The sequence below is a fragment of the Lampris incognitus genome, chromosome 1, assembly GCF_029633865.1.
Source record: "Lampris incognitus isolate fLamInc1 chromosome 1, fLamInc1.hap2, whole genome shotgun sequence".
Taxonomy (NCBI): Eukaryota; Metazoa; Chordata; class Actinopteri; order Lampriformes; family Lampridae; genus Lampris; species Lampris incognitus.
The window spans coordinates 13,426,160-13,452,620 of record NC_079211.1 but is presented as its reverse complement, the minus strand read 5'-3'; the positions used below and the strand labels follow the sequence as shown (position 1 = coordinate 13,452,620).

Genomic DNA, 26,461 nt, shown 5'->3' with positions numbered 1-26,461 from the left:
ACCCGAATCAGAATCTACTTCAGTGGCCAAGTGTGCCTATATGCATGAGGAATTTGACTCCACTACACAGCAGCTTCTTGCACTTGCCGACATCACTCACTCACTCACTCACTCACTCACTCACTCACTCACTCACTCACTCACTCACTCTCTCTCTCTCTCTCTCTCTCTCTCTCTCTCTCTCACACACACACACACAAATGTTAATTATAATTTCAGAAAAACAGACTCCTGCATATCAAAAGCTTAATCCAAAATGACCAAAAAAGTCAACAACTATTTTCCATGGTGGTCCTTAGCGTTCATTTGGTTGGTGTAGTGTCTCAGAAGTGGACAGGGGCGTTTCCAGGATTTGAGGACATTCGGGGCTTAGCCCGGACTTCTGTTAGGGGGGGGGGTCCGGGAAATCCTTCCCCCGGGAATTTTTTTTTATAAACAAGCTCTATTTTGATAATTTTTCTGCACTCTGGCACCTTATTTACATTCAACGTATGTGTCTTAACCATTGAAAAATTCAAATATGTACCTCAAAAAGTGTTGTTTACTCCCCAGATTAACCATGCATTGTGCTGGGATAGGCTCCAGCATCCCCGCGACCCTGACAGCAGGATAAGCGCTTTGGATAATGGATGGATGTTAAAAATATTAGCATTTGTTAGTAATTAATATGAACGAGTCATTACTGTTTTAGTTAATATATGGAAATTCGATTTAACCCTGCTAAAGGACAAGTTAACACACAGGCTAGATTCTTACCCTTCCTTCTCTTTTGGAGAAACCCAAAAAGGCTTGAGTTTGTTTTTTTCCTGCACGGCCCGCCATTTCTCCTCCGCTCGTCTCTCCGCGCTTTAACTTGTGTCACGTGACTCTGCGCTGACCCTCCTGCACATGCGCGGTGGGCGCGCACGCCCACGCGGAGTTAGTTTAGAGACCTACATTTATTTTGACAGGCTGTTATTTTACAAAGACTATCGGACATTCACAGACGTTACGTTTTTGTTTTTGTCGGGCTTAAATTTAAGATTATATTCGGGGCTACACTCAAAACGTTCGAGGCTTAAGCCCCGGCAAGATGACCTGGCGACGCCGACGTGAGTGGACCTGCTGCCTCATGTATCACTCGTTACTATGGGCAAATTTGCGCGTGCACACCCATGGAATTTTTTAGCCCTCAAGAGTGTCTGACAGGTCGAAGCAAAGCATGATGGTTATTTGTAATTATCCAAAGGAGTTGAATCAAGTGCAACTGGACTTGGTATATATCCGTGAAGACGTTTCGCCTCTCATCCAAGAGGCTTCCTCAGTTCGTGCCTTTCTGACTAGACCAAGCTAGTGTAAACTACTAATAAGACACGTTAGTCCCTAGCTAACGGGTCTGACCCTTTAGCCGAGCGGTTAGTGATGTCGCCTTGTGGTGCAGCACACCCCGTATCGAATCCCGCACCGGGCAAGAAAATAACCGGCTACACTAGTATAGTAAGTTTGGATGAGAGGCGAAACGTCTTCACGGATATATAGCAAGTCCAGCTGCACTTGATTCACTTCCTTTGGATAACCATGACCTGGATTAATGAGAACATTCACAGACTTATTTGTAATTCCAACCCCCTAACATCTAGTCCCAATTCAGGGTCTGCCTCCTTCGGAGGGTGCGTTCGAAGGCCGATTGCGTCACAGCGCTGATTGTTCACCTCTTGCAACGAGCAACCGCCCAAGCCTGCAAAGACATCAGTGTCAGCTAATCGGTGTGTAAATCTCGGGGGTCACCCAGGCTCTACACTGAGTCTGTGAGACAAATTTCAGGGCTAAAAAAATCCCATGGGTGCGCGCGCACAAATTTGACCGTAGTAACGGTTGACACGTGAGGCTTGATGTTTCTCTGCTTCACACTTGGTGTTTCGAGCAATTTACCAAACAGCTCGTCACTGAAATGGCGAAAAAAAAGGCACTAAACCTGGAAAAACTGAAATGGAAATAATCAAGTGCGGCCGCCTTTGCTCCGAGTCCACACCAACAGCGTATAATTGTGCTGCCCTCACGGCTGTGAGTCAGATAACCTCTCCCCATCTGTGGCAGAGGATATATGGCGGCAAGTTAACCTAAATGAAATGGAAACCTTGACCCCTGCGCACATAAACACTAACAGAGGCTTGATCCAGTGGGTTGTTAGTTTGAATGATATCTCAATTCCCCCTTCACTGCCTCGGAAAAGAAATACCACCACCTTCTCTCCTGTCAGCGGCAGTAATTCAGACGTTCTCACCGGACGCCTCGGAGCACCGCGAGGCTTATGAGGTCTCGGTCTGCGCGTGACACTTAGGATGGAGACAACCTTAAAACGCAATAAATTACCCAGCAGCCCCCCCCCCACCCGTCCTATGCAATCTGAAGGACGGCATCCTCCCGGGCGAGGAGATCTTCCGATCAGATGTAATTGATTCTGAAGGCTGTTGTGGTTTCCAGCATTTGCCGAATCTGTTTTGCGCCGTTTTGCACCGGTCTCCACCAAAACAGCAGTTCTTAGCGGCCCCCTCTTTGTATTCCGGCAGAAGAAAAACAGCTTATTTGAACTATGTTGAGAAGAGATAAAGCAGCATAATTGGCTGGACACTCGTTTCTGCTCAAATGAGGATCAATCATTTTTTCTCCAAACGGACCGGATTCAAAGAAAATAATCCCTGACACAGCTTTCCATGAATTTTGCATGCGTGCTATTAATGAGGGCCACGGCTTAGTTAATCAGTGTCCTCGGGCGCTCACACCCAGTCATTTGAATTGTAAGAGAACCACGGGGCCCTGGTCAACAGTGATAGAGCTGAAAATGTGCCCGTATAGTGAGAGAGAGAGAGAGAGAGAGAGAGAGAGAGAGAGAGAGAGAGAGAGAGAGAGAGAGAGAGAGAGAGAGAGAGAGAGAGAGAGAGAGAGAGAGAGAGAGAGAGAGAGAGAGAGAATAGCACCGCACTGGAGAGAAAATACTCAAAAACCACTCTCCATTGCTCACACAGATCTTCTGTACTACTAATCCAACCAACTTGATGTGAAGAAACTGGATCTCAAGGCGATTAATTTTTCCGGGGATGTGCGCTGGTGAAAATGTTCCAGTATATACAAATATCTATACCATATCTGTAATCTTTGGGGTTGATATTGTAACGTGCATGGATAAGATGACACGCTGGCCGCTTGCTGGCGGATTTGGTCCTTTAGTCGAGCGGTTAGCGACGCCTCCTGCGGTGCGGGCGATACGGGTTCGCTTCCCGGCCGCGGCAGTTCCTGTGGTTGCGTTGTCCCCCGAATTCACCACAGTATTTTTCAAGAAAAAAAACCCCATTGCAATTAACAGTAGTGTCTCCTTCTCCGTTCTCATCACAATCAGTCATGTGAAACGGAGCAAATGGAGATCGTTTGTCAGCACTATGCTCTGGGTGCCACCGCAAGGCATCTGCGTTGATGTGAAACGGTGTGAAGCATCTATCTGTGCTATAGAGTAAGATGACAAGAGCTATGCATTAGCAGTCCGTATGTGCTTTTAGCCTGTCAGTTTGTAGAAAGCGGGGTCAGATGTAAGAGTGCACCCTATTTATCCGCCGCCCACCGATTAACACGTGTGTTTATCTGTTTGACTGGTCCATATCAGGTGGCGTCCAATTATGGGGAACCCAGCGATGGTCGCACTCGCACACATTGTGCTTCAAACTGCCGCCAGCAAACTTGCGAGGAGCTTTTTTTGCTACCACTTGCACATTTTCTAACACCCCCCCCCCCCACACACAACACATTTCCCACCAAATTCCTCAGCCCTAAGAGTGCCGATCTCAGCAGTGGAATCACGATTCATCTATGAGCGAGAACAAAATCTCAACCAGGACTTTAAAATGTACCTTACCACTGCAAATACAACCTCGCTGTCTTTTCCGGCACACTACACATTGCAATAGGCTGCGATTTTAGCAAGAGCAAAAAAACAACAAAAAAAACCCCAACCCTGCATGCTATTTATTTTCGAAGCACATTAATATCTGCTTGCAATATCACCACAAAGTGAACGAGGGAGCCCTGCTGACCCCAGTAAATCAACGACAGAGAATCCCATTATAAAACCATCAATTTTACAGATGTTTTGACTGATGATTTTACGTTTTTGCCCACCAAGATTCAACCCCACTTGACATAGCATTCAATATTCAGCGTGTAAATCAATATTTCACAGGAGATGCTGCGCACTAGCGAGGCTAGTTGGTGAAATTGTGCTGACATAGCTTCATAACCTCAGTGCTTCCAACCCACGTGTGGGGTCTGGTTATAGCAGAGGGATAAAGATATAGGAAGGCATTATTTCATCCCTGCTAATAGCTGCAGGATTTTTTATTTATTTTTGTACTGCACTTTTCTATCACCGGGGTCCTTTTGGCCATTTTTTAAAACTTGATAGTGTAGAGCAGTGTTTCTCAACCGGGGGTCCGCGGACCCCTAGTGGTCCGTGGTGTAATTGCAAGGGTCCGTGAAAATAAAATATCTTTAAAAAAAGATCCTACGACATTTATAGAAATAGGATTATTTTACTCAAATGTGACTGAGACCTTTATCTACCTAAGGGTAACAGGACTTTTTTCTCTAATTACATCTGTTTCACAAGTGTAATTTATTGTATTTTAATAAGAGATCTCGCTCTGCATTGTTAAAAGTTACTGAATACATATTCTGTTTTGTTACATATATCTGAAAGTTACTGCATAAGAATTCTGTTTTGTTAACTATATCTAAGTTACAACTGAAAGCTCTTATTTTTGCCCCAAAGAGTGAATAAATGCTATAATGCAATTTAAAATGCAGTTTCTACTGTTTCTATCAAATTGCAACCCCCCCTCCCCCAAGATCAGGTGGAGGGGTCCTCAGGGTAGATCAAAAATACGCAGGGGGTCCAGGACCCCAAAAAGGTTGAGAACCACTGGTGTAGAGGACCGGAAAATGTTGGGTTATAAAGACAGACACCCCTCTATTTCATTTTGTATTTTCCTTTAATTCATGTTTATTTGCTTACCACGTTCGTTTTCACTATTCGCTGATTAGATCCGCGGTCTAGTTTAGGGGCCATTACACAGTTAGTCCTGTAGATGGCGACCTACGCCCACAGAAGGTCTCTGGTTCCGGTTAAGTAGGAAGGATTTGCGAGTGACCGCCAGAACGTTCTACGTGTCTGCATGTGTCGGGCTTCCTTTGTTTGCTCAGGTTCGTAAAATGTGAAACTCGCATATAATCATTCACACGTTATCCAACGCGTAGACTAATTTAACTAATTTTGTTGTAGAAACTGTTTAGCGAAGCGAATCGCGGTAAAAATGTGTTCAGTGAGCTAAGGCACTAATTTCAGTATGCTAGCTAGCTAGCTAACGGTGTTACTAGCAAAGTATGCTAAGAAATTAGCCATTACGTGGCATGATGGTTTAGCTGTGGTTGTTAAGTTGTAGAACCAGAACGTCGGCGTGTTCGGGAAGCATTGTTTTGATGTTTCGGATCGCTGGTTGGTATTGTGGCGAGCCGGCGTGGAAGAACGGAAAGAGGGAGAGATCTCTTATTCGCAACTATCGTGTCCCATACACCGCACGACCCCCGGGAGCGCTATTTACTCCAGCCCTCCCCATGGTTGCCGAACAATGGCTTCCCCTAACAAGGTCGTCGTCGAACACGGTAATCTTAGTCGCGGTCCTACCGTAAGTCAGGCAGTAACAGTCGTCTACCCAGTCCGAGTCAACCCCCAAACAAACAAATTTCATTTTCATTCTAACATGAACCAAACATTTGAACACATAAAGTTATAACAATCCGAACACGAACGTTTAACAGTCCCATAATCCGGCGTCCGGGTAGCGTGGCGGTCTATTCCGTTGCCTACCAACACGGGGATCGCCGGTTCGAATCCCCGCGTTCGGAAGTCCCAACAGACACAGTTGGCCGTGCCTGCGGGAGGGAAGCCAGATATGGGTATGTGCCCTGGTCGCTGCACTAGCGCCTCCTCTGGTCGGTTGGGGCGCTTGTTCGGGGGAAGGGAGAACTAGGGTGAATAGCGTGATCCTTCCACGTGCTACATCCTCCTGGTGAAACTCCTCACTGTCAGGTGAAAATAAGCGGCTGGCGACTCCACGTGTATTGGAGGAGACATGTGGTAGTCTGCAGCCCTCCCTGGATCGGCAGAGGGGTTGGAGCAGCGACCGGGACAGCTCGGAAGAGTGGGGTAATTGGCCGGATACAATTGGGGAGGAAAAAAAAGTTCCTTAATCCGTTGCGCTTCCCCAGTGTATAGTTGACGGTTTTTTAGGGAGTTCTTCCTTATCTGATGCGAGAGTCTAAGGTCAGGATGTTGTGTTGCTGTAAAGCCCACTGAGGCAAATTTGTAATTTGTGATATTGGGCTATACAAAAAAAAAAAAAAAATTGACTTGACAGTTGGAGTGACTGCCTCCCCCGGTCGCTACATAGCCAACCACCTGAGGGGTCAGTCGTCTCCGATGACCCCATCACCCAAGACATAGTCCCTCAAATGTCCAGGGGCCGTCGCTGGCGGCCGGGCCGCCCAAAGTACCGTGTGCCGGTGAACAGGCTGTCCAAAGCACCGTGTTCCATAGGCCCTCTTCCACCGCACTGTGGAGCCAGTCCGAACCCGGTGGGTGCAGGAGTTGCAGTAGGGCTCGTGCAGCTCCATGTCGCATCGACAGCCAGGCCAGTAGAACCACGTCGCGTCAACAGCCAGGCCAGTAGTCGCTACATAGCCCCCACCTGAGGGGTCAGTCGTTTCCAATGACTCCATCACCCAAGACACAGCCCCTCAAATATCCAGGGGGCCGTTGCTGGCGAACAGGCCCCCCAAAGTACCGTGTGCCGGCAAACAGGCTGCCCAAAGCACCGTGTGCCATAGGCCCTCTTCCGCCACACTCAGGAGCTGGCCCGAGCCTGGTGGTTGCAGGAGTTGCAGCAGTGTGCGTGCAGCTCCACGTCGCGTCAACAGCCAGGCCAGTAGAACTGCCCCTGGAGGCGGTGGAGGGTCTTGGCATTCCCATAGTGCCCACCCCCACTGAACCATGGACCATCTGGAGAACTTGGGGACGGAGCTGACGGGTCACCAGTAGCTGCAAGGTGTCACTCCCTTGTCTGGGAGCTTGCCACCTCCGGTATTCCATGGAGCTCAAAGTTGCCCACTGCGAGTGGTAGGCCCCCACCTCGGGCCCCAGCATTGACACCCCCCCATTCCTTCAGGGTGCCACCCTGTCTCCAGCCAGCCCTTCACCAGCACAAGGGCCACGTCTGCCTCCTGCTGCTGTGTTGTCAATGGGAACAACCTCTCCTTGTTGCTGGTGGTCTGGACGGCTGCCGCCATTGGCGTCATCTGGCTCTGCTCCTGCAGCTGGCAGCAGCGGTACTCCAATGGTGCACCGGGGCTCTGAGTGGCGTCTGGCTTGCCGGCCTCCAGGGGGCTATCGACGATGGCGAGAAGCTGCTGTCTGGTGCTTGTCCTCCTGGCCTCCCAGGGGCAATCAAAGGTGGTGGGAAGCTGCGCTTTGGCGCTGGTCCTCCCGGTGGTGATCAACAGTGGCAGGAAGCTTCTCTCCAGCACTGGTCCTCCTTGCCTTCAGGGGGTGATTGGCAGCGGCAGACAGCGTGCGTTCCCAGTGCAGGTCCTCCTGACCTCCAGGGGGCGGTGGAGCCGCGGAGCACTGGAGCCATCAGGTTGGGCTGGAAAACCTTTTGGTATCTGGTGGGCTCCATCTTGTGCTATGCCAGGTTTTCCAACACCAAAGGGTTTGCTTGATGTCCTGCTCCAGTCTCTGAATTGAATCTCCCTCTCCATTTTTTCGCTCAATCCCACATCTTGCACCAATGTGGCAAGCCGACGTGGAAGAATAGAGTGGTAGAGATCTCTTATTCGCAACTTTCGTGTCCCATACGCCGCACAACCCCGGGAGTGCTGTTTATTCTGTCCCTCCCCATGATTACTGGACAATGGCTTCCCCTAACAAGGTCGTTATCGAACACAGTAATTTTAGTCACGGTCCATTAGTCAGTAACATAGTCATTTACCCTGTCCGAGTCAACCCCCAAACAAACAATACATCCCAACACGAACCAAACATTTGAACACATAAACTATAACAATCCGAACACAAACATTTAACAGTCCCATAACCCCCTAAGAAACAGGGAACAAACCAAAAGATGAAGATTTGTTTATTTCGATTAATAGACCTTTCTCATAAATACTTACCCGTCATATCTGATTTGACCTGTTTAACTAAAACCAGAACATTCTACACATCAGCATGTGTCGGGCTTCCATATGTTTGCTCAGGTGCCACTTCCCTTTTGAGGCCGGTAGCAATATTCTCCTTGTTGTTGGAATTCATACATCACGAGACTTCTTGTGCACAGCTGCTTTTTATCTGTCAAGATAAAGTTTAAGATTTGGTATGCCTGCTATAGCCAGGGACAGAAGTCAGCCTTGCTGAGTAAGGATAGTGTGAAGGGGGGAAGACATGCTCATGTGCAGAGCAATCGTCTCAGTCCCATTGCTGGGATCAGTGATTTTCAAATAAATTTATACGTTTCTCTTCGCACAAATCTGAATGCCGGCACACCGGGTGTGAAAACACAGAGACAGCAGGATCTCATGGTGCTTATAGACTTGGCACATGGTACATGGGGCTTTGTCTGGGAAGCTGGATCCTCCACCCAAGCAAGCTGCTCAACTGCCTTGGGGGACAATAGGCTGTTATAATCCAATCTGAAAGAGCCATTTCCCATTTGGCCCAGGCAGACACGGTTCTCCCTCTTGTAAGAGGGATGGAGTCGACGCTAGCTGGAATAAGTCTTAGATTCTCAGTAACACGTCTGACTCATGACCTTTACCGCTGGGCAAGGGATCTGGGCCGACAAAGGCGCCTCTCAAATGGCGCAGCCGGCCGGTCATCTCAGAGGGCAGGGTAGGATGGGAGGAACGGTGAACAAGCGGAGATCAGGAGACCGCTTTAGAGGACAGGAAGCAACATGAGTCAGTCAAGGTTGTGAATATTGAGAATTTCATATCTGGACTTTTTTGATATGTGACAGGTCTGGATGTTTCTTTTCATGTCATGTTATGTTCACATGAACAGCATAGAGAGAGTAGAGGAAGGTTATTATATAGTTAACCAAAAGTAAACTTAAAAACTAAAACTAGGTGTGGGGGGAAAAACATTCTAGTTAACCAAAGAAAAGATACAAAGTAGACTGTAGAAAAAAGAAAACTAACTGAAACGATATTGTGTATTTGCAAAACCTAAATTAAATTTAAAATACAAAGAAAATGTCTAGTTTTAGTCTTTGTTACATTTGTCAACACAACACGCATGAGGAGACATTGGTGCACAAAGTGTTGCGTTTGTATTGTGTCATTACCCCTGACAAACACCCTCCACATAATAATAGAAATCTAATACTGAAACTAATAGAAACCAAACTAAAATGAAACGTTTTTAAACAAAAACTAAAATGAAATAAGCAAACCCACTCTGGAGACTAAGTGAAACTACACGGAATTGCAAACAAAAATTAAAAACCAAACGAAGGTAAAAACTAATGAAAAGTATGTACAAATCTGCAGTAACTGTGGAGAGGAGCGCTCCAGACAGCTTCATAGCCACGTTGTGACTGAGTGTCAGAGGGCTGGAGGAGTGATGGATGGATGAGGCCTCTTCTCCCATCTCAGAGCTGATGCTGTGATTTGATGTCTTACAGAGGGAGAGCAGATGACAAGACGGAAAGGGACATGCTGTGTAGAAGGGTGGAAACGTACACCTGTCTATTCTATAAAACAAAACAAAACGCAAAGATGATTTGGGTCATATCTATCTATCTATCTATCTATCTATCTATCTATCTATCTATCTATCTATCTATCTATCTATCTATCTATCTATCTATCTATCTATCTGTCTAGAGGGGATATATATATAGTATATATTTTTTTTTCTCGGAAACTCAATGGTGTTGATAAAAGTGCTCAACAAATGAGGAGTGAAATATTAAGGAATCTTAATCTTTATGTATATATACATATACTATATTATACTATATAGGGTAGTTTGGGAGGGGTGGGAGCTCTGTGTTTATAAGATAATATCCGTAGAGGGCAGTGTATAAAAGTTGTATTGCAGATTAATTCTATAAAGTAAAGTTGGACACTCTGAAACAGCTTGTTGACTACAGCAGAAGTCTCCAGGCTCCTTCAGCTCATTCTTCTCTCTCAACTACATTGGGATAATGCTCACAGGATGTAACGTATTGTCCAGGCAGCATTTTCTCTGGGGTGAGGCGTGCCAGGGGTTTTAGAGCCTCAATAAAACTGGGCCATACCACCAACTACACCACCCACCACTGAAAAGAAAATAAACACCTTAGAGAAATTTACAGCTCCCCAGAATGTGATACCAAAGCAATTAGTGTCGGAGAGATTGGTAGGCATGAAAAATCCTTACGGCATGCCTTGGAGCCAATACAAAGGTAATGCATCTCCGTTTTACAGCCGCATTGCTTATTCAGTCTCGTTTGGTGTTCCTCTCCCAGACTCCGGAGTCAGCGGGGAATGATCATGACAAGGTTATAAATTATTCTCGTATTTAGCATAAAGCTCCTCTTACCAATAAAGACTTTACTATCGGGTCTGGCAGTGACCACAGAGCTACATAAACAAGTCCCAGTGGGGAAATGTCATTGCTCTTGGTAATCAAGGAAGAGAAAGTCACGAACTCTGCTAAAAACTTTATGATAGTGTGTTAATCAGGACATCAGTAAGCACCACCTCCCCTTTCTCTCCTTCAGTTTGATATTCTGAATTCATCACACGGGCGTGCACGTTCAATGTCAGTGCCCTCTCAGAACATGTATACTCTGCACCGCCACGGACTACATTTGCAGACGGCTGAATTAATTCGTGTTGACATCAAACTGTACAACCTTAGCCGCCGCCGCTGTTAAATCAACGCGTGAGTGGCAAAGACGGAGGACATAAAGCTAGACTTTAAATAGTGGTGACATTTCTTTTTCGGCTTTCATCATACAACCCCTCTCCAGAAAAACTTTGTAGACTATCAATCTTTACACTGCAGAAGGGGCATTAGATGCCAGTTAATTCCCCAGGAGAGACAGCGCGGGCGTGTTTATGCAGTCCAACAAACAACCCTAAATGTCAATGAGTGGATTTGCACTGTGAAGGACACCAAAGTGACTGGCTTGCATTATTTTGCCATGAGTCTGGAGGATTACTTGGATGCCTGTAAAACAGCGTGTAATCTGGCAGCCTGTAGGGAGAGGGATTCAGAATTGCCACAATACTTTCAAGAAGAGGCTTGCTTGCATTCAGAGTCCCTCTCTTTCAATGACTTGTACACAGACTTGCACACACACAGACAGATGTGCACACACAGACAGATGTGCGCGCGCACACACACATGCATAAACAACTTTGCACATGCCCTTTCACATACACAAACACAATACTCCACGGCACAAAAGCTCTGTTTGGAAGGTTGCATTGTCCAGATTAAGGCATGGCTTGTCCCACTGGACTGCAATACTTATCTACCCACTTATGTATGGAGTGTAGTCTGCAACAGTTTTAATTTCAGTTTAGAGTGGCAAGAATGATGCAGACACACTGCAGGGAGTGGAAGATGGAGGAGCGCCATGTGTCCTAATACGACCCCATTTTGTCCTTCATAATTTGTTCCTTATCATGGTGAATACAGCCCACCTTTTTTTTGTAATGTCATAATCACCGTGGTGTATGAAAATGGAGGAGCAATGCTGGGAGAAATTGATTAACTGGCGGCTGTAAATGAAAATTCTCCTGTTGTTTTGCTGCTACAGTTATTGTTACGATTGTCCACGATGAAAATTTGACCAAGAAATGAAGTAAATGCTTCCACCTTATAGCTCATACCCTTAGGCCTATTTTGATAAAACCTTGTGTGTTATGCAGTCTTGTGGCTACACATTCACTACAAAAAAATACTCCAACAAGACCAACTAAAATATTTAAATGTTAAGAGATCCAACGTAATGCGGATAAGCACTGCACTCTCGCCATTAAAATAAGCGTGTTTTGGTTTTTCTTACCGTCTTTATCGGACAACAGCTGATGCAAAAAAACATAAACATATGCACACAAATTCAGTTCACTAGTTTAGTCACATTAAACCCTCTCTTCCCATCTCACAGGTTGACTCTCAGCACCTACTCCAGAATGAGTACCAACTGCTCCGATGAGTTCTTCCAAGCCACAAATCATGCAGAACAGACTTTCCGTAAGATGGAGACGTACCTCCAACACAAGCAGCTGTGTGACGTCCTCTTGATAGCAGGAGATCATAAGATACCGGCTCACAGGTTGGTGTGTGCGTGTGACTGTCTGCTTTGATTAGTCACACCTGCATCTGCATTAACCAAAAGAGACTCATTTGGATTACCTTCGTCAAGCTGTCGTTATGGGCGCCCCATTGCACCATGCTTATGGTGCAGTGGGATGGAACGGTGCATGCTCATGGTGCACATCCCAGTTGGAGTTGTGTTTCTTGGATCTATCCGAGGAAAACTCGACGAGTAATCTCAACTGGCTAAACAAGATTGTAATTATTATTTCATTTTTACTCATGCGATCCAGGGTTAGCTGGTTTATATCTGCTTGCCCCACTTTGATCCAAATTTCCATCTGCCCTTTTATGGCTCCACACTATAGTATATGAGATACAGGGCATATGTGACACTCTTCAGTGCACTGGGATGCCAATGTTTGGTTATCCACCCCCATGGTTAGATGGTTGATTGAACAGCCCTTGAATGCTGAAGTGTTTTGCACATGTGTGTGCTTGCTAGCGTGTCTTTTCACTTGTCTTTTCCAATAGAGCCGTGAAACGAGGAATGGGCAGCTTGGCCATGGGGCAAAAATGAATTACTGACCTACCTTGACCTAGCAGGATGGGTTATTGCAGTCCACTAAAGGAGGGCCACAGGAGGCCTCTCTGACATGGTTGCGCTAAAATTGCCATACGCAAATTACTCAATAATTAAATTCATTGATAGCTGCCGTATTATGGTAATATTTTGTTCGTCGGCATGACAAGCAGACCCTGTGTCTTCCTGTAAACTTTAACCTGAGCAAACCCATTTCCTTGTAATAGCGTCAGATCACCCCTTGCTCTCATGAATTAACCAACATGTCATATGAATCAGACAAATCCACAAACACAATTAGAACTATGACTTGTAGTGATTAGACACATAATATTGTTGTTGTGGAATAATTTAATACATCGTACAGATTGACAAATTGGATGAAGTCATGCAGAAAGGAGAAGAGAAGCTGTTTGGCGGCCAAAGCTTTAACAGCCGCCCAACATTTTGTGAAACCATCCAAACACATTAAATTAATATTGAAAAAGGAATACAAGTAATTATTACCCCGAGAGCATACTGCGACATTGTACATTTTAAGTTTTTGGCAATGCTTCCCATTTTCAGTGGAACTAAACCGTGTTTGAAGACATGAAACACAACCTCAGGATCGCTTTAGGAAATACCCCAAATCAGTGGTGTACAGAGAAAACAATAGCTTTGACAGACGTTTAGATAAGCGCACAAAAACATTAATGTATTGTACTCTGATGTTGGCAGATTGGTCCTCAGTGCCGTGTCAGACTACTTTGCTGCTATGTTCACCAACGATGTGAGGGAAGCGAAACAGGAAGAGATCAAGATGGAGGGAGTCGATCCTGAGGCCCTCAGATCATTGGTTAATTTTGCCTACACTGGTAAGTGCTCATAAACCCATTCACTGGCTCTTGTAAGTTGTTATAGGATTTCCATTCTCCAAGCATGATTAAAATGGATCAATAAAGGAGTATATCACGGCGAGGTGGGATCAAGAATAACCTCAGGACGATACCTGCTCATTTTACGGCATAGTCCATTGAGTATTTTAGGATCATACTATCCATCTCATCCATCACTTCTGTGGACTACTGTATGTCTGCCACTCTATTATTCCATTATATTTCTTGCTAAGATGAAAAAGAAATTCCTTCTGAGGCCTTGTGTCCCTCTCGAGCCCAAGGGCTTAAAATGACCAGACGTTCGCAATCTGGATTGGCTCCAGATGTCATTGGCGCTGTCCCGGCAAATGTCTCTGGATAGCCCGCTTGGACGGACTTGGACATTAACAGTCCAATTTGTTCATTCTGATTTAAAATTACGTGAAAGCCACTGTAAGAATGACTCAATTTTGGCGCACACCCCCTAACGTTAAAATCTCACAAGGTCAATGCTGCCAAGATGAGCAATGGCTGTATAAAAAAAGAAAGAAAAAAAGTTGTCTTTATGACAAACTGCAGGTAGAAAATTCTCATTAATTTGACCTGTAACTGAAGATGAAGCCTCAGAGAAATGGTCAGCAGTGATGGATGTATATGTGGGGGTTTACTTTGGCGGTGGGGTGGAGGTTTACTACAAACGCCTCCAGTTTTAGCCCCAAAAATCTGGTCAGTTTGTCTTAAGACAAAGTCACATTTGATAACACACTGACTGTATGGTTCATTATAACAACGCTATGTTGAGTTCTCGATTCTGATTGGCCAGTTAAAGCAGGAAGTGGTTGGTTATTTCTGAATATCAGATTGTTGACAAGCTGTGGCCTCATCACCATTCCTGTTTTGTTCCAAATAAGTTCACCTCATGAAGCTTTTGTAAGCTAATGTTTGCAAGCTAAATATACAGAAAGAAGTCTAGAAACTTGTGGGCCAGCAAAATAATTTTAACTGATCTCCTGTCAATTTAGTGACTTCTTTCATAAGATAAAGCTGTTTTCGTACTTGGAACCTTCTGCGGTAAAACATAAACCGTATTTTTTTTTCTTTCCCTGCACACTTTTGTGATCACACTCACCTCTTATGTAAAAAAAAAACAAAAACTTTTCTATTTCTTCTTGCTTCTCTCATCACTGCAGGTGTCTTGGAGCTGAAAGAGGAGACCATTGAGAGTTTGTTGGCAGCAGCCTGCCTCCTCCAGCTATCACAAGTCATCCAGGTTTGCTGCAACTTCCTCATGAAACAGCTTCACCCCTCCAACTGTTTGGGGATACGCTCCTTTGCGGATGCCCAGGGATGTGTGGACCTGCTCAACGTGGCTCACAACTACACCATGGTAGGAGAAGAGTCAAAGCCTATACCATATAATAATGGACAGGCTATTATTTTTTTTATAATTTGCAATAAGGGATGGCATTCTCAAAGTGACCTTCCAGTGTTCATCAACAACTTCAGGGGAGCACAAAGATGGCTGTAGTAATGAAAGCTATATTGTCACTACCGCTTTTTATGGTTTGATTTAATTGCGACTATTTTCATTTCCAAATGTAAGGTAGCTTACGATATAGCAAACCAAATGAACTTCCACATTAGCCAAGACAATGTCAGGATTTGTAGAGAGCAGATCCAAATGTTGATCAAAATAATAAATCCTGATTTTTGCAAGGCTATTGAAGGAAAGAAACAGCATGGTGTGTGTTCTTGTTTAGAAAGCCAAGAAGCATTTAGATATGTTGCAAAAAACCCCAATTTTTTCCTTTTGCAACCCTATAATAGTGACAGTTATACAGAAGTAAGCTACGCATAAAATGCAGCAAAGGTCCACGTCTGAGTAAAGACACAAGAAGTGGATTGTTTGTGACCACCCTCTGCTTTGAGGTCTGTTAATTTGAATAGTGATGTACCTGTGGAGATGAACTGCATCCTGGGTGTCATGGTTATTTATGGAACGTGATTTCAGCAGAGGAATGCATGATGTGCACATTTGAATAGAAATTGAATGGTTTCATGCTTTCGGTTTATCTAATTTGGTTACATGGCTGTCGCTATGCGATACCGCATTGCAACACATTGGTTATTACAACCTTCGGACTTGTGAGGATGCCATTCCTGTATATTCCTGTGCCAAAAAAATATTTGCAATGGGATTGAAATCCATACATATATTTACCAGATAACATCTTGCTGTGCGGTGCAGAAGTGACAGCGTGAGACAGGCGTTATCTCCTGAAGGACATCTGCTCGGGCTGTTTACATAGGCCCCATTCAGCACCAAGAGGTTAATCTAATCACCGAACAGCACGAGAGGGCCAACTTCCTGTTCAATCGCTTCAATAATGAACACAGAGAACGCAGGACTTCCTGGAGCCCCGTCCTCTGGGTTCTGAGGGGAGCAGGTTCTGTTTTGATAAGCTTTTGTTTTCCTGCTTGAACACGGCAGCCGAGAGCCGCCTCTTACATCCTTTTCCTTTTGGAGAAGGTTGTTTTTTCATGTATCTCAGTGGGCTAAAATTTAGTTTTATGGTTTAAAAGGACTGTAGCAAAATAACAACAACAAAAAAGCGCCTCTCACAGCCTTCGTATTTTGAATAATAGTTCTCTCACCCTCAAAAAACTTGTTTTATATTTACCCTGTTTTGCATATATTAAATATATCACATTCACCGCACATTTATCTTGTTTTCCAAGTGGCTAACTGAGCAGTGAGCTTGCCGGTATCTGAGAGCACTTACTTTTAACATGGTTCTGTAATGAGAGGGGTTTGAGTAAATGTATTTAGTTTTGGTGTCACTCCTTCAGGAATATAATTGCAAATAATCAGTGCAGAACAACGTTTGGATGCTACACTGCCACGTCTCCCTCAGTAATTCCACAGCAGATCAATGGGTGTCCCTCATTTCATCAGAGCTGTTGTGGTAAGCTCTTAAAGCCCGCTCTTGTGATAGATCTGCTCCAGCCACTGTAATTTATTACATATTGATGATCAATAACTTGCTTGTTTTTCTTAATTGTTAACACAGCGGCACTACAGCAGGCGCTTGATTTGTCGGAGGCCTTCTGGCCGCGTAATAAATAACGCTCAGCGGCCTCACTGAAAGGGGATGCGGGGCACTATTCGGGTGAAAGATTTCTCCTCATGTCTTTTATGTGCTTTAATATTGGGTATAAAAAGAAGGGAAGAGCGGAGTGTTTTACACCCCCGTGTTACAGCACCAACTCTAATGGATCTGCCCCGTGACAATGTCCTTGAGGAGGTGGCCGCACAGAGCTGTAATAGTGCCTGGACTTTTGGCTAGTAAATGGTGGATCAATCTTTAGGAAAGCATTTCATAAAGAATGGTTCCAGTCTAAACCCTTGGCCGGGTATTATATTAGTGCGATGGTTGTGCTGGCTTGACGTTTCATCGAAACATAGCACGCCACCGGGCTAACTGCGTGATGTAGATTACCGTCATTAATTAAAATCTGCGTTTAACACATAAAGATATAAACTTAAAGATATACATTTGACAGTGTTATATTTGCAGCCTCTACAGATTTTCGACTGTGTTGCTCATTACACAATAGTTCTGTATTGATCCACTGACCCAACTGAAGTAGATAAGAATCCCATTTGATTTAGCTTGTTTCTAATGGAGAGCACTTTGCTATGGGCACTGATCAATAATTTTGAATGGGGAACCTGATCACGCTCCAGGAACGTTGGATTTCAGAGCCAAGCGTACGTGAAGCCTCCAAGAAGTGGCCTGAATTAATCTCTGCTGTTGTGTTTGCTTCACAAAGCCATTAACCAAAAAGACCAACTGGCACCTGATTTAAGCCGCTACCCTCTGATGCAAGAGTAACACCCGCCATAGCGTTTCACTGTTGGCATGAAAGTGAATCATTACCAGCTGCCAACCACACACTCACCGCTGAGGTCTACAGATCCAATTTGTGCTCCCACTTGAATATTTCACTTCCTAGCTCAATTCTGATCATTTACATTTTCAATGAAAGCACTTCAGAAATGGTGAGTAATAACAAATGTCGTGGAAGCCGATACAGACGTGGTGTAAAAATGCTTGATGGCAATTCCTTTTGGAGAAAGTGTCACACCAAAACGATTTTTCACAAATGAAGTTTTAAATACACAGCTCAATTTTGATAAATAAAAGCTGGAATGGTACATTAAATTGAGTGGACAGTGAATACATTATAAGTTACAAGCTGGGGGATTGCTCAGTTGTCAGCAAGCAGTTATTTTACTCAGTGGACACATCAAGAGCTTTTGGAGGGCATAAAGACACATGCACACCCGCACGCACACAAACATGATCACAGAAACACACTTACTGACTTGTGTGCCCCCCTGCTAATGACTGATGATTATCTACTTCCTCCATTTCTCCTCTGTCTGTTCCAGGAACACTTCCTAGAGGTCATACAGAACCAGGAGTTCCTCCTTCTCCCCACGGCAGAGATTGTCAAACTACTCTCCAGTGATGACATCAACGTACCTGATGAGGAGACCATCTTCCAGGCTCTGATGATGTGGGTGAGATACGACGTCCAACAGCGGCAGCAGGACCTTGGGGTGCTTCTGGCCAACATCCGCCTGCCTCTTCTGCCCCCGCAGGTAAGGACAAAATAATCATAGGGTTGCAACATTCTCATCTGGAAGCACTCACTTTACAAAGAAAAAAAATGTCTTACTGTCTGTTGAAAAACTGTACTGGGCTAATTAGCGGTTTCAAACAAGTGCCTTGCTTAAAGGCACTTGATGGGGTATAGAATCCCCTTTCAGCCACTATTTTGACACCACTGACTTTGTTCACATTTTGACATTCATCACAGTTAGGACATTTTTCACTCTGCGAGATTGTCTGCTCCAGCCAGGCAAGCAAGACGAATTTTGTGTTTGCTCACATTGATCTCATTCTGCAGAATGTCATCTATGTGATCAGACTGCAAGAACGTTCTAGCTTGCCATGCGGGCTGTGTCTCCTCTGTCTCGGTGTAGATGTGTAGCTGTATTCAGTTCGCTCGCTTGTTTGCACTGTTTTTGAAGACTGCAGCCCAAACATGACGTGTCCGATGCATGTCAGAGCTCAGATTGTTCCAGAGTATGCAAATTGATCTCTTTTTACTGTTAATGAAAACGTTTGTTCTGGCAGATTACTTCTTGGAAGCATTGTTGTTTAAATTAACTTGTTTACGCAATTACCAATTATACTATGCAATTTATGAACAAAAGGCGAAAACACAGCCATTAATTCACTATGGCGATAACAGTTATGGTGATTTTCTTTTCAAGAACAAACGTGACAAGATGTGAAAAAATTAAAAAAAAGTAAACAAGCTTTTTTTTCTTTTTTCTTTCTTTCTTTCTTTTTTTTTTGTTGCAATGGCTTGGGCAATTCTTCCCCCCCCCTTTTTTTTTTACAACACTTATCAACTGAAATGTCAAAACTACTCTTCCTCTTGTAAAGAGAATAAACCAAATGGGCAGATTGGTGCTGTTCACAAAGTCAGTATGTGTTAAGTTGCAATATTTCACCTTCATCAGTATGGAATGTGCGCCAAAGTATTTGATTAAAAACACAAAAAGTTGCTCTGTGCAAAGCTTCTGCACTAGCTTGTAGTGCAGTGGTCAATGGAGATACGTATCTGTTTCACGGGAAAGACTGATGATCAGATATTTCTAAGACCTTAACAAAGAGGCTTCTAGGTTTCATATACAGTTTATAAGATATGAGGATCAAAATTAATTACGTTAGTGCTGTGTGGCTGCGTCATGCGCTATCAGGTGGAAAGGCTCACTAGAGCATCAGACTGATGAATTGATCCTCGGGGTGAGAGAAAGAAATAGATTATCATGGAAGGCAGGGCTGTTTTTCCTTAAAACTGCACTTTAGGATGAGCAAGATAAATTTATTCCTTGTGCTGTGTGTTTGGAGTTCATCTGTCTCCCTGAAGTCATTTTAATTATACCTCGTCTATTTTTAATTTCCATAACTTTAATTTAATGTTTCTTACATAAAGTTCCCAGATATGATTTTACAAGCTGATAATTCTACAAAACTCAACCAGATATTGCATTAGGTTAACATTTTAGTCTTTGGCCAGTCTTTTACTTAATAGTAATTTACCGATGCCGGAAGCGACAACACCACCTTGCACTGCTTCCTCCCACTACTATCCCCCGACTGTGGATAGTGTGTTATCTTGTGGATTGATGTAATTCTTGTATAGTTTTAACCAAGTTTGAATGAAATTAAATAAGTGAAAATAACCTGCATAAGAGTAATAATTTACTAAGATAAGTAAGACATTCATGGCATGTGGGTAAAACCATTTTGTAAGTTAATTTACACATCAGAAATGGCGAAAATTTTGTAGTTTTGCCAAAAAAGTCACTCCCCCATTTCCTTATCTGCCACCCAGGAGCCAATTAGGTGTTATTCTCTCCCTGCCCCCCTTTTCTTCCCAATTGTATGCGGCCAATTACCCCACTCTTCCGAGCCGTCCTGGTCATTCCTCCACCCCTTCTGCTGATCCCCGGGAGGGCTGCAGACTACTACATGCCTCCTCCGATACATGTGGCTTTGCCAGCCGCTTCTTTTCACCTGACAGTGAGGAGTTTCACCGGGGGGACGTAGTGCGTGGGAGGATCACACTATTCCCCCCCAGTTCCCCCTCCCCTCTGAACAGGCACCCCAACCGACCAGAGGAGGCGCTAGTGCAGGGACCAGGACACATACCCATGTCCAGCTTCCCACCTACAGACACAGCCAACTGTGTCTGTAGGGACTCCCGACCAAGGTAACGCGGGGATTTGAACCGGCGATTCCTGTGTTGGTTGGCAACGGTATAAACCGCTACGCTACGCGGATCCCTAATTAAACATTATTTTGGAGCTAGATCCCTTTAGGAAGAAACGTGTCTCTATAATCTACACACTGATAAAGGGATTAAAACAGATATCCAAGGACAAGACAAAAACTGCATGGGAGAGGGATTTGGGTGTAGAGCTTTCTGAAGAGGTGTGGCAGGACAGCTTAACTCATATACACACCTCCTCACTGTGTATACGACACTGGTTAATTCAATTTAAGGTGCTTCACTGTCTTGACTACTCAGGGGACAAGCTTGCCAGAATCTTCTCCACCACAGACCCTGGCTGTCCGAGGTGCAGCCATAGTCCAGCCTCGGCAGGACAGATGTTCTGGGCATGCCCCTCCCTCAACTGTTACTGGGGACATATATTTAATGTATTCTCACATATTTGTAAACAGACCATTACCCCTGATTTTCACACAGCTGTCTTTGGCATACCACCCCCTAACTGTAAAGTCACAACTTTGCAGGCAAATACTCTAGCATTTGCTTCATTGCTAGCTCACAGACTTATTCTTTTTAATTGGAAGTTGAATAAAGACTCCTCTTTTTTGCAGTGGTTAAGGGAGGTGCTTTCCTTTCCATCTTTAGAAAAGCGCCGATATAAAATATATGAAACCTGCAAAAACTTTGCTTTGACCTGGAGACCTTTCATAGGCTTTATTGAAGGTTTTCCCTTCCATTGAATGTACTTTGTACCTGGTTTTAACTACAATATTTACACAGATGTATGTGTATACTGTTATATTGTCTTCAAAAAGTTATCTTGTGGAATTGGAATAAGAAGTCCCTACATAGTCGGTTTTTTTCTTTCTTCTTCTTGAGCCTTTGGGGGGAGGGGGGATTTCTACATAATTTTTTTTATTTGGGTGTTCATGTATCATGTATACCTATTCCATTAACTTGAAATTCGGGAAAATAAAGTTTTCAAGAGAAAAAAAAGAAATGATGAAAATTTCTAGCACTTCACCAACTAGCGTTTATTTCATCTGCCTCTGTACATCGGCAGAAGAGCTTAGAAAACCCGACACAGTTATTTAGCTTGGCCTGCATGTTGTTGGGACCACAGACTGTATAAAAATGATGGAGGTAGCACCTGTGACATCACCCATTGGTTTGTGAAGGGGCATTTTGAAGCCTAAAGTTTGGGTTTATGCTTGCCACCATCTTGTCAAGTTGTTGGAGCCAGAGATTCCAAATTGGGGCAATGGGGTCAGACCATGCATAGAGCTGGGTAGAACCTATGTGGCAGACAGGTTGACAGAGCTGTCAATCAAGGCAGACACACCTCAACTTCCCTCTTAATGTCTTCTTCCCGGAACAATAATTTTCAAATAGCCACCCTCACACTGTATGTGAGACTCGAAATTAGCGATTGAGACCAAACTACGTGTAGGAAAAATTAATGACATTGTATTTGATGGTAAAATTTGTGAATTCTCTCATTGACTTACATCAGACTGGGAATTGGAGCCAACCACCTCGTGGCCCTATTGGAACTGCAATTTAAGGCACTTTCGCGTTAGCTTCAACTTCCACCCCCAGTGGGTGCCGCTTAGTTGAGACATTGCAGTGGTTACAATGGAACATTTTTAGCAGCAGAGCTTTCTCATATCTGATTGGTTGCCATTAAGCGAATTTCTTCCACGGCAGGGTCAAATTTCACTGATTTCAACTTTTTCTTTTGTACAAGCTTGTCATGGATGTGCCATTATCCCATCATAGTTCACAGAAAGTGAATTGCGGTGGCTGTTCATCGCTTCCAGTTTGAATTCACCCTTAGTATCTCCTTAGATATTAGGTTCACATCACTTCAGAGATGGTTTTCCTTTATGATAATGTACTCACTCTGTCCTGTTGTCTTTAAAATCTAGCTCCTCGCAGATCTGGAAAACAACAAGATGTTCTCTGATGATCTGGAATGCCAAAAGCTTCTCATGGAGGCCATGAAATACCATCTTCTGCCTGAGAGACGTCCCATGTTTCAGAGCCCAAGAACCAAACCTAGAAAATCAACTGTCGGTGCACTTTATGCTGTAGGAGGGATGGATGCTACCAAAGGTACAGTCCATAGTTATTTCCCTATGGCACATTTGGACAATTACTATCATTAATGGACTGACTTTGTGACTTAGTGGTTAGAACTGTCACCTCACAGCAAGAGAGTCCTGGGAAAGATTGAAGTCCATTTGTGTGGAGTTTGCATGTCCACCCTGAGTTTGTGTAGGTTTGCTCCGGGGTAACTGGAGAAAACACATGCATGCGAGGTGAATTGGTGACCCTCAGTTGTCCATATGTGTCAATGATGTGTGAGTGATTGGGTCTGTGAGACCTGTGATGGACCGATGACCTATCCAGGGTGTCTCCCTGCCTTTAGCCCAAGGGCCTCTGCACACTACAAAGTTTGCCATCCTACACATTTATTATGTGTTATGTTGTGCGAGGGGGAAAAAAAAGGAGTAAAATATTGATTATCCACCTTGTCAGACTGCGAGTTGAAATGAGACTACGGCCACATTGTGCAATAGGTTGAACGATGACGCTACGTCTTATGTTGGCCAACAACAAGCAGACTGCCCTATAGCACCTGCCACACCACACAATCACGGCCCAAAATTTCTGTTGCTAGAACTTGATCGGCGCCTGTGACTTTGTGGTTCAGCACTCCATTGCCTGTCCTAAACCCTGTTGCACTGAACAACCGAAGACACCCGACCATTGTTAATGATGACAGTTTTGTCCTCATATTGAAAATATGTCTGGGACTGTATGTAGGGGTCTTAAGGCTGCTGTGATATAATTAATTACAATGTGGATCCACTCTTTGAATGACCAGAAAGGAAATGATAAGTACCTTAATTAAACATTTGCTGCTTTTCTGTTTCGAGGCTCTACCACCATAGAGAAGTATGACTTGCGGACTAACACCTGGATCCAGGTTGGCATCATGAATGGGCGCAGACTCCAGTTTGGAGTGGCAGTGATCGACAACAAGCTGTATGTGGTTGGAGGGAGGGATGGATTGAAGACATCCAACATGGTGGAATGCTATAACCCAGTCGGCAAAGTATGGTCCACTATGCCCCCTATGTCAACACACAGACATGGACTTGGTGAGTCTGACGCACTTTCTAGTTTGGTATTTTAGTCTGTTCCATAAATACAAATCATTTTAGCCTGAACCTAAAACATAGACCTTGAGGATGGATAATGTAAAATAAATAGATTTTTTTTTTTTTTTACTTTAAGAAGACCACATCAATAATGAATGAGTCCTAGGACTCAAACTGCTTTACAATGAATTGACTGTATCACATTCAAGGAGGTCTCAGTAGGAATCAAACCCCTCACCCTCAGTAGTCTTAGTGCCATGCCCATGGCATATGTTGCCATAAAACCAGGTGAGCTACTAACTGGGCTACATACGACCATATTGTGTTAGAACAATATTTATTTTTGTAAAACAAGTAGTTTGGGTAGGATTTCTCATGTTCCTGACAACATCCCATGATGCATTGCACAGGAACAACATTTGAAGCAGATTATAATGTATAGCTATTTAATCGATCTGGCAGCTAATCTGTCAATATTGAATCATCACATTTCTAACTCCACAAAATCAGAAAGCAGTGTGACTTTTGCTAGTGTTGTAACAGGTCCCATTTTTAACAATCTTTTTACTAGGTAATATTCCAACCCTATAGAGCATGTAATTATATTGTTTTATGGTGAAATTTGACAAAAATAGTTAATGTTGATTTAAGGCTTTTATTGTCCTCAACTAAATTTTTAATGTGACATTGATATTAGGTACATCAATATTAGTCATTAAAGCTATAACAGCATTATCCTGTGATTTATTGTAACAATATTATTGGTTATGAGCTTTGTTACAACACAATGCATCATGGGATATGTGATGTATAGCTGTGTACAAAAATCATTATGACTGCATAATAAAAAAAATCTATCGTTGGGTACGGCTATAGGGGAACAGCAAGTAGTGAAAACAGCAGTACTACTGCTGTTTTTTAACACGCCATCTAACATATATTGCATGCCGTTGTGATGTTACCTAGACAACTGCCATAAATATGGGTTTCCATCACACTGTACTCTTCCCAAATCAATATGTGATTATGTAATTTGTAGTATAGTGTTAAAAATAACTGTAATAATAGTTGTTTTTTAGTATTTCTACCAGCGGACATTGGATTTGCACTGGAAATGTTGGTCTGTGATTTAATTCTTAGTAACGGCGGGTTCAGCCCGGTTCACCTTCCAGGATCTTACGGAACGCTTACAAATCACTGGCTTCACGCTTGGAAGGGCTGCGGTCGGCATGCGGGGAAGATTCGCTGGTTTCTTTTCAGATGCACCTTTGATATTTTCCCATTCCCATATCAAAGCTGGCGAGTCTGCACCGGCCGAGCGCTTCTTTACCCTTCCCTGCCCGATAAACCTCGTATCAGAGGCGTTTTGATTCACAGTTGAAACGGCACTAGGTAAGCAGAGCCGGGAGTCTTGTCAAGTATTCAGCTTACTCCCCCGGTGTGGTCGGAGGTATCTGTAAGCCTGCTCGCCCAGGAGATTACACCGTATGGTTTACCTGCGCCAGCTTTGATCTTCCCAGTAGCAAATATGTCTCTCCGACTCACTGGCGGTGAGCACCATTTTATTTAGAGTCTGAATATATCTGTGTTTATTTTCTGCCTACATGCCTGCCAGGCGGTGGCTTGCTGTGAGTTGCACGAGGAAAAAGAAAGAAAAAAGAAACGAGGAGAAAGAATTCTTTTTATCCTCCTGTTTCAGAAACGAGTAAGTGAGAAACCAAGGGTGGTTCCTCAAACGCAAAATGTTTCTTTCCATCTGTGTTTTTGTCACTTCGGTGTCCCCGAATGCCCGTTGCGTCGATTTTCCCTGGAGATAATTGGACGCTCACCAAAGGAAATAAAAGCAGTGGCTTAGAAAGCCTTTGTGCTAAAACATCCGCAGCGTTGTAGCTGGTGAAAAATCCATTTTTCTCTGTAACCAGAGTGTGACGAAAAACAATGCATACTTCTTTATAAACTTCCTGTTTGCTGAATAGACTTGGTCAGCTTGATAGCAGTGACTCACACTGCCCCACGCAACTGCAGTGATTCAAAAGTGAGCAATCTAGCCTCCAGGAAGTGTCGAGAGAGCGCGCGAGAGAGAGAGAGAGTTTGGACTTGAAATTTGGTCTCTGTCTTTCAACGCCTTTGTATTGATGTAAACCGATGACCTCTGCATACTCAGAAAGGGAGGCAGGACATGTTTGCTCCCAGCAACATAATTGAAGACAACTACAAATGAAAGTTGTAGTTGCTACCATATCTAAACTTACACGACACGAAACTGGACCGCTATGCTTTTGTGCTGTAATACATAAATGTTATATAGTCACTATGTGGGTGGCATAGTAAAATTTAACAATAGTGTTACTCAATTGGGCAGCACGATGGCGCAGTGGTTAGCGCGGTCGCCTCACAGCAAGAAGGTCCTGGGTTCCAGCCCCGGGGTAGTCGACCTGGGTCGTCCTCTGCGTGGAGTTTGCATGTTCTCCTCATGTCTGCATGGGTTTCCTCCGGGTGCTCCGGTTTCCTCCTACAGACATGTAGGTCAGGTGAATAGGCCATACTGAATTGTACCTAGGTGTGTGTGTGTGTGTGTGTGTGT

At 44.0% G+C, this 26,461-nt stretch overlaps 1 protein-coding gene across 4 annotated transcripts in view; it reads left to right on the top strand.

Moving 5' to 3' along the window:
• Positions 1-26,461, top strand: part of klhl4 (kelch-like family member 4) — a 57,084-nt gene that overhangs the window by 11,187 nt on the left and 19,436 nt on the right. For 3 of the 4 annotated variants that reach the window (XM_056286167.1, XM_056286010.1, XM_056286088.1), the window contains 6 exons: positions 12,246-12,413; positions 13,698-13,834; positions 15,025-15,221; positions 18,291-18,503; positions 22,639-22,825; positions 23,653-23,877. In XM_056286167.1, coding sequence (XP_056142142.1) covers positions 12,246-12,413; positions 13,698-13,834; positions 15,025-15,221; positions 18,291-18,503; positions 22,639-22,825; positions 23,653-23,877 — 1,127 coding nt within the window. Of the gene's footprint in view, positions 1-12,245; positions 12,414-13,697; positions 13,835-15,024; positions 15,222-16,058; positions 16,164-18,290; positions 18,504-22,638; positions 22,826-23,652; positions 23,878-26,461 lie in introns of those variants that run through there. The other variant, XM_056286245.1, reaches the window with a different exon arrangement.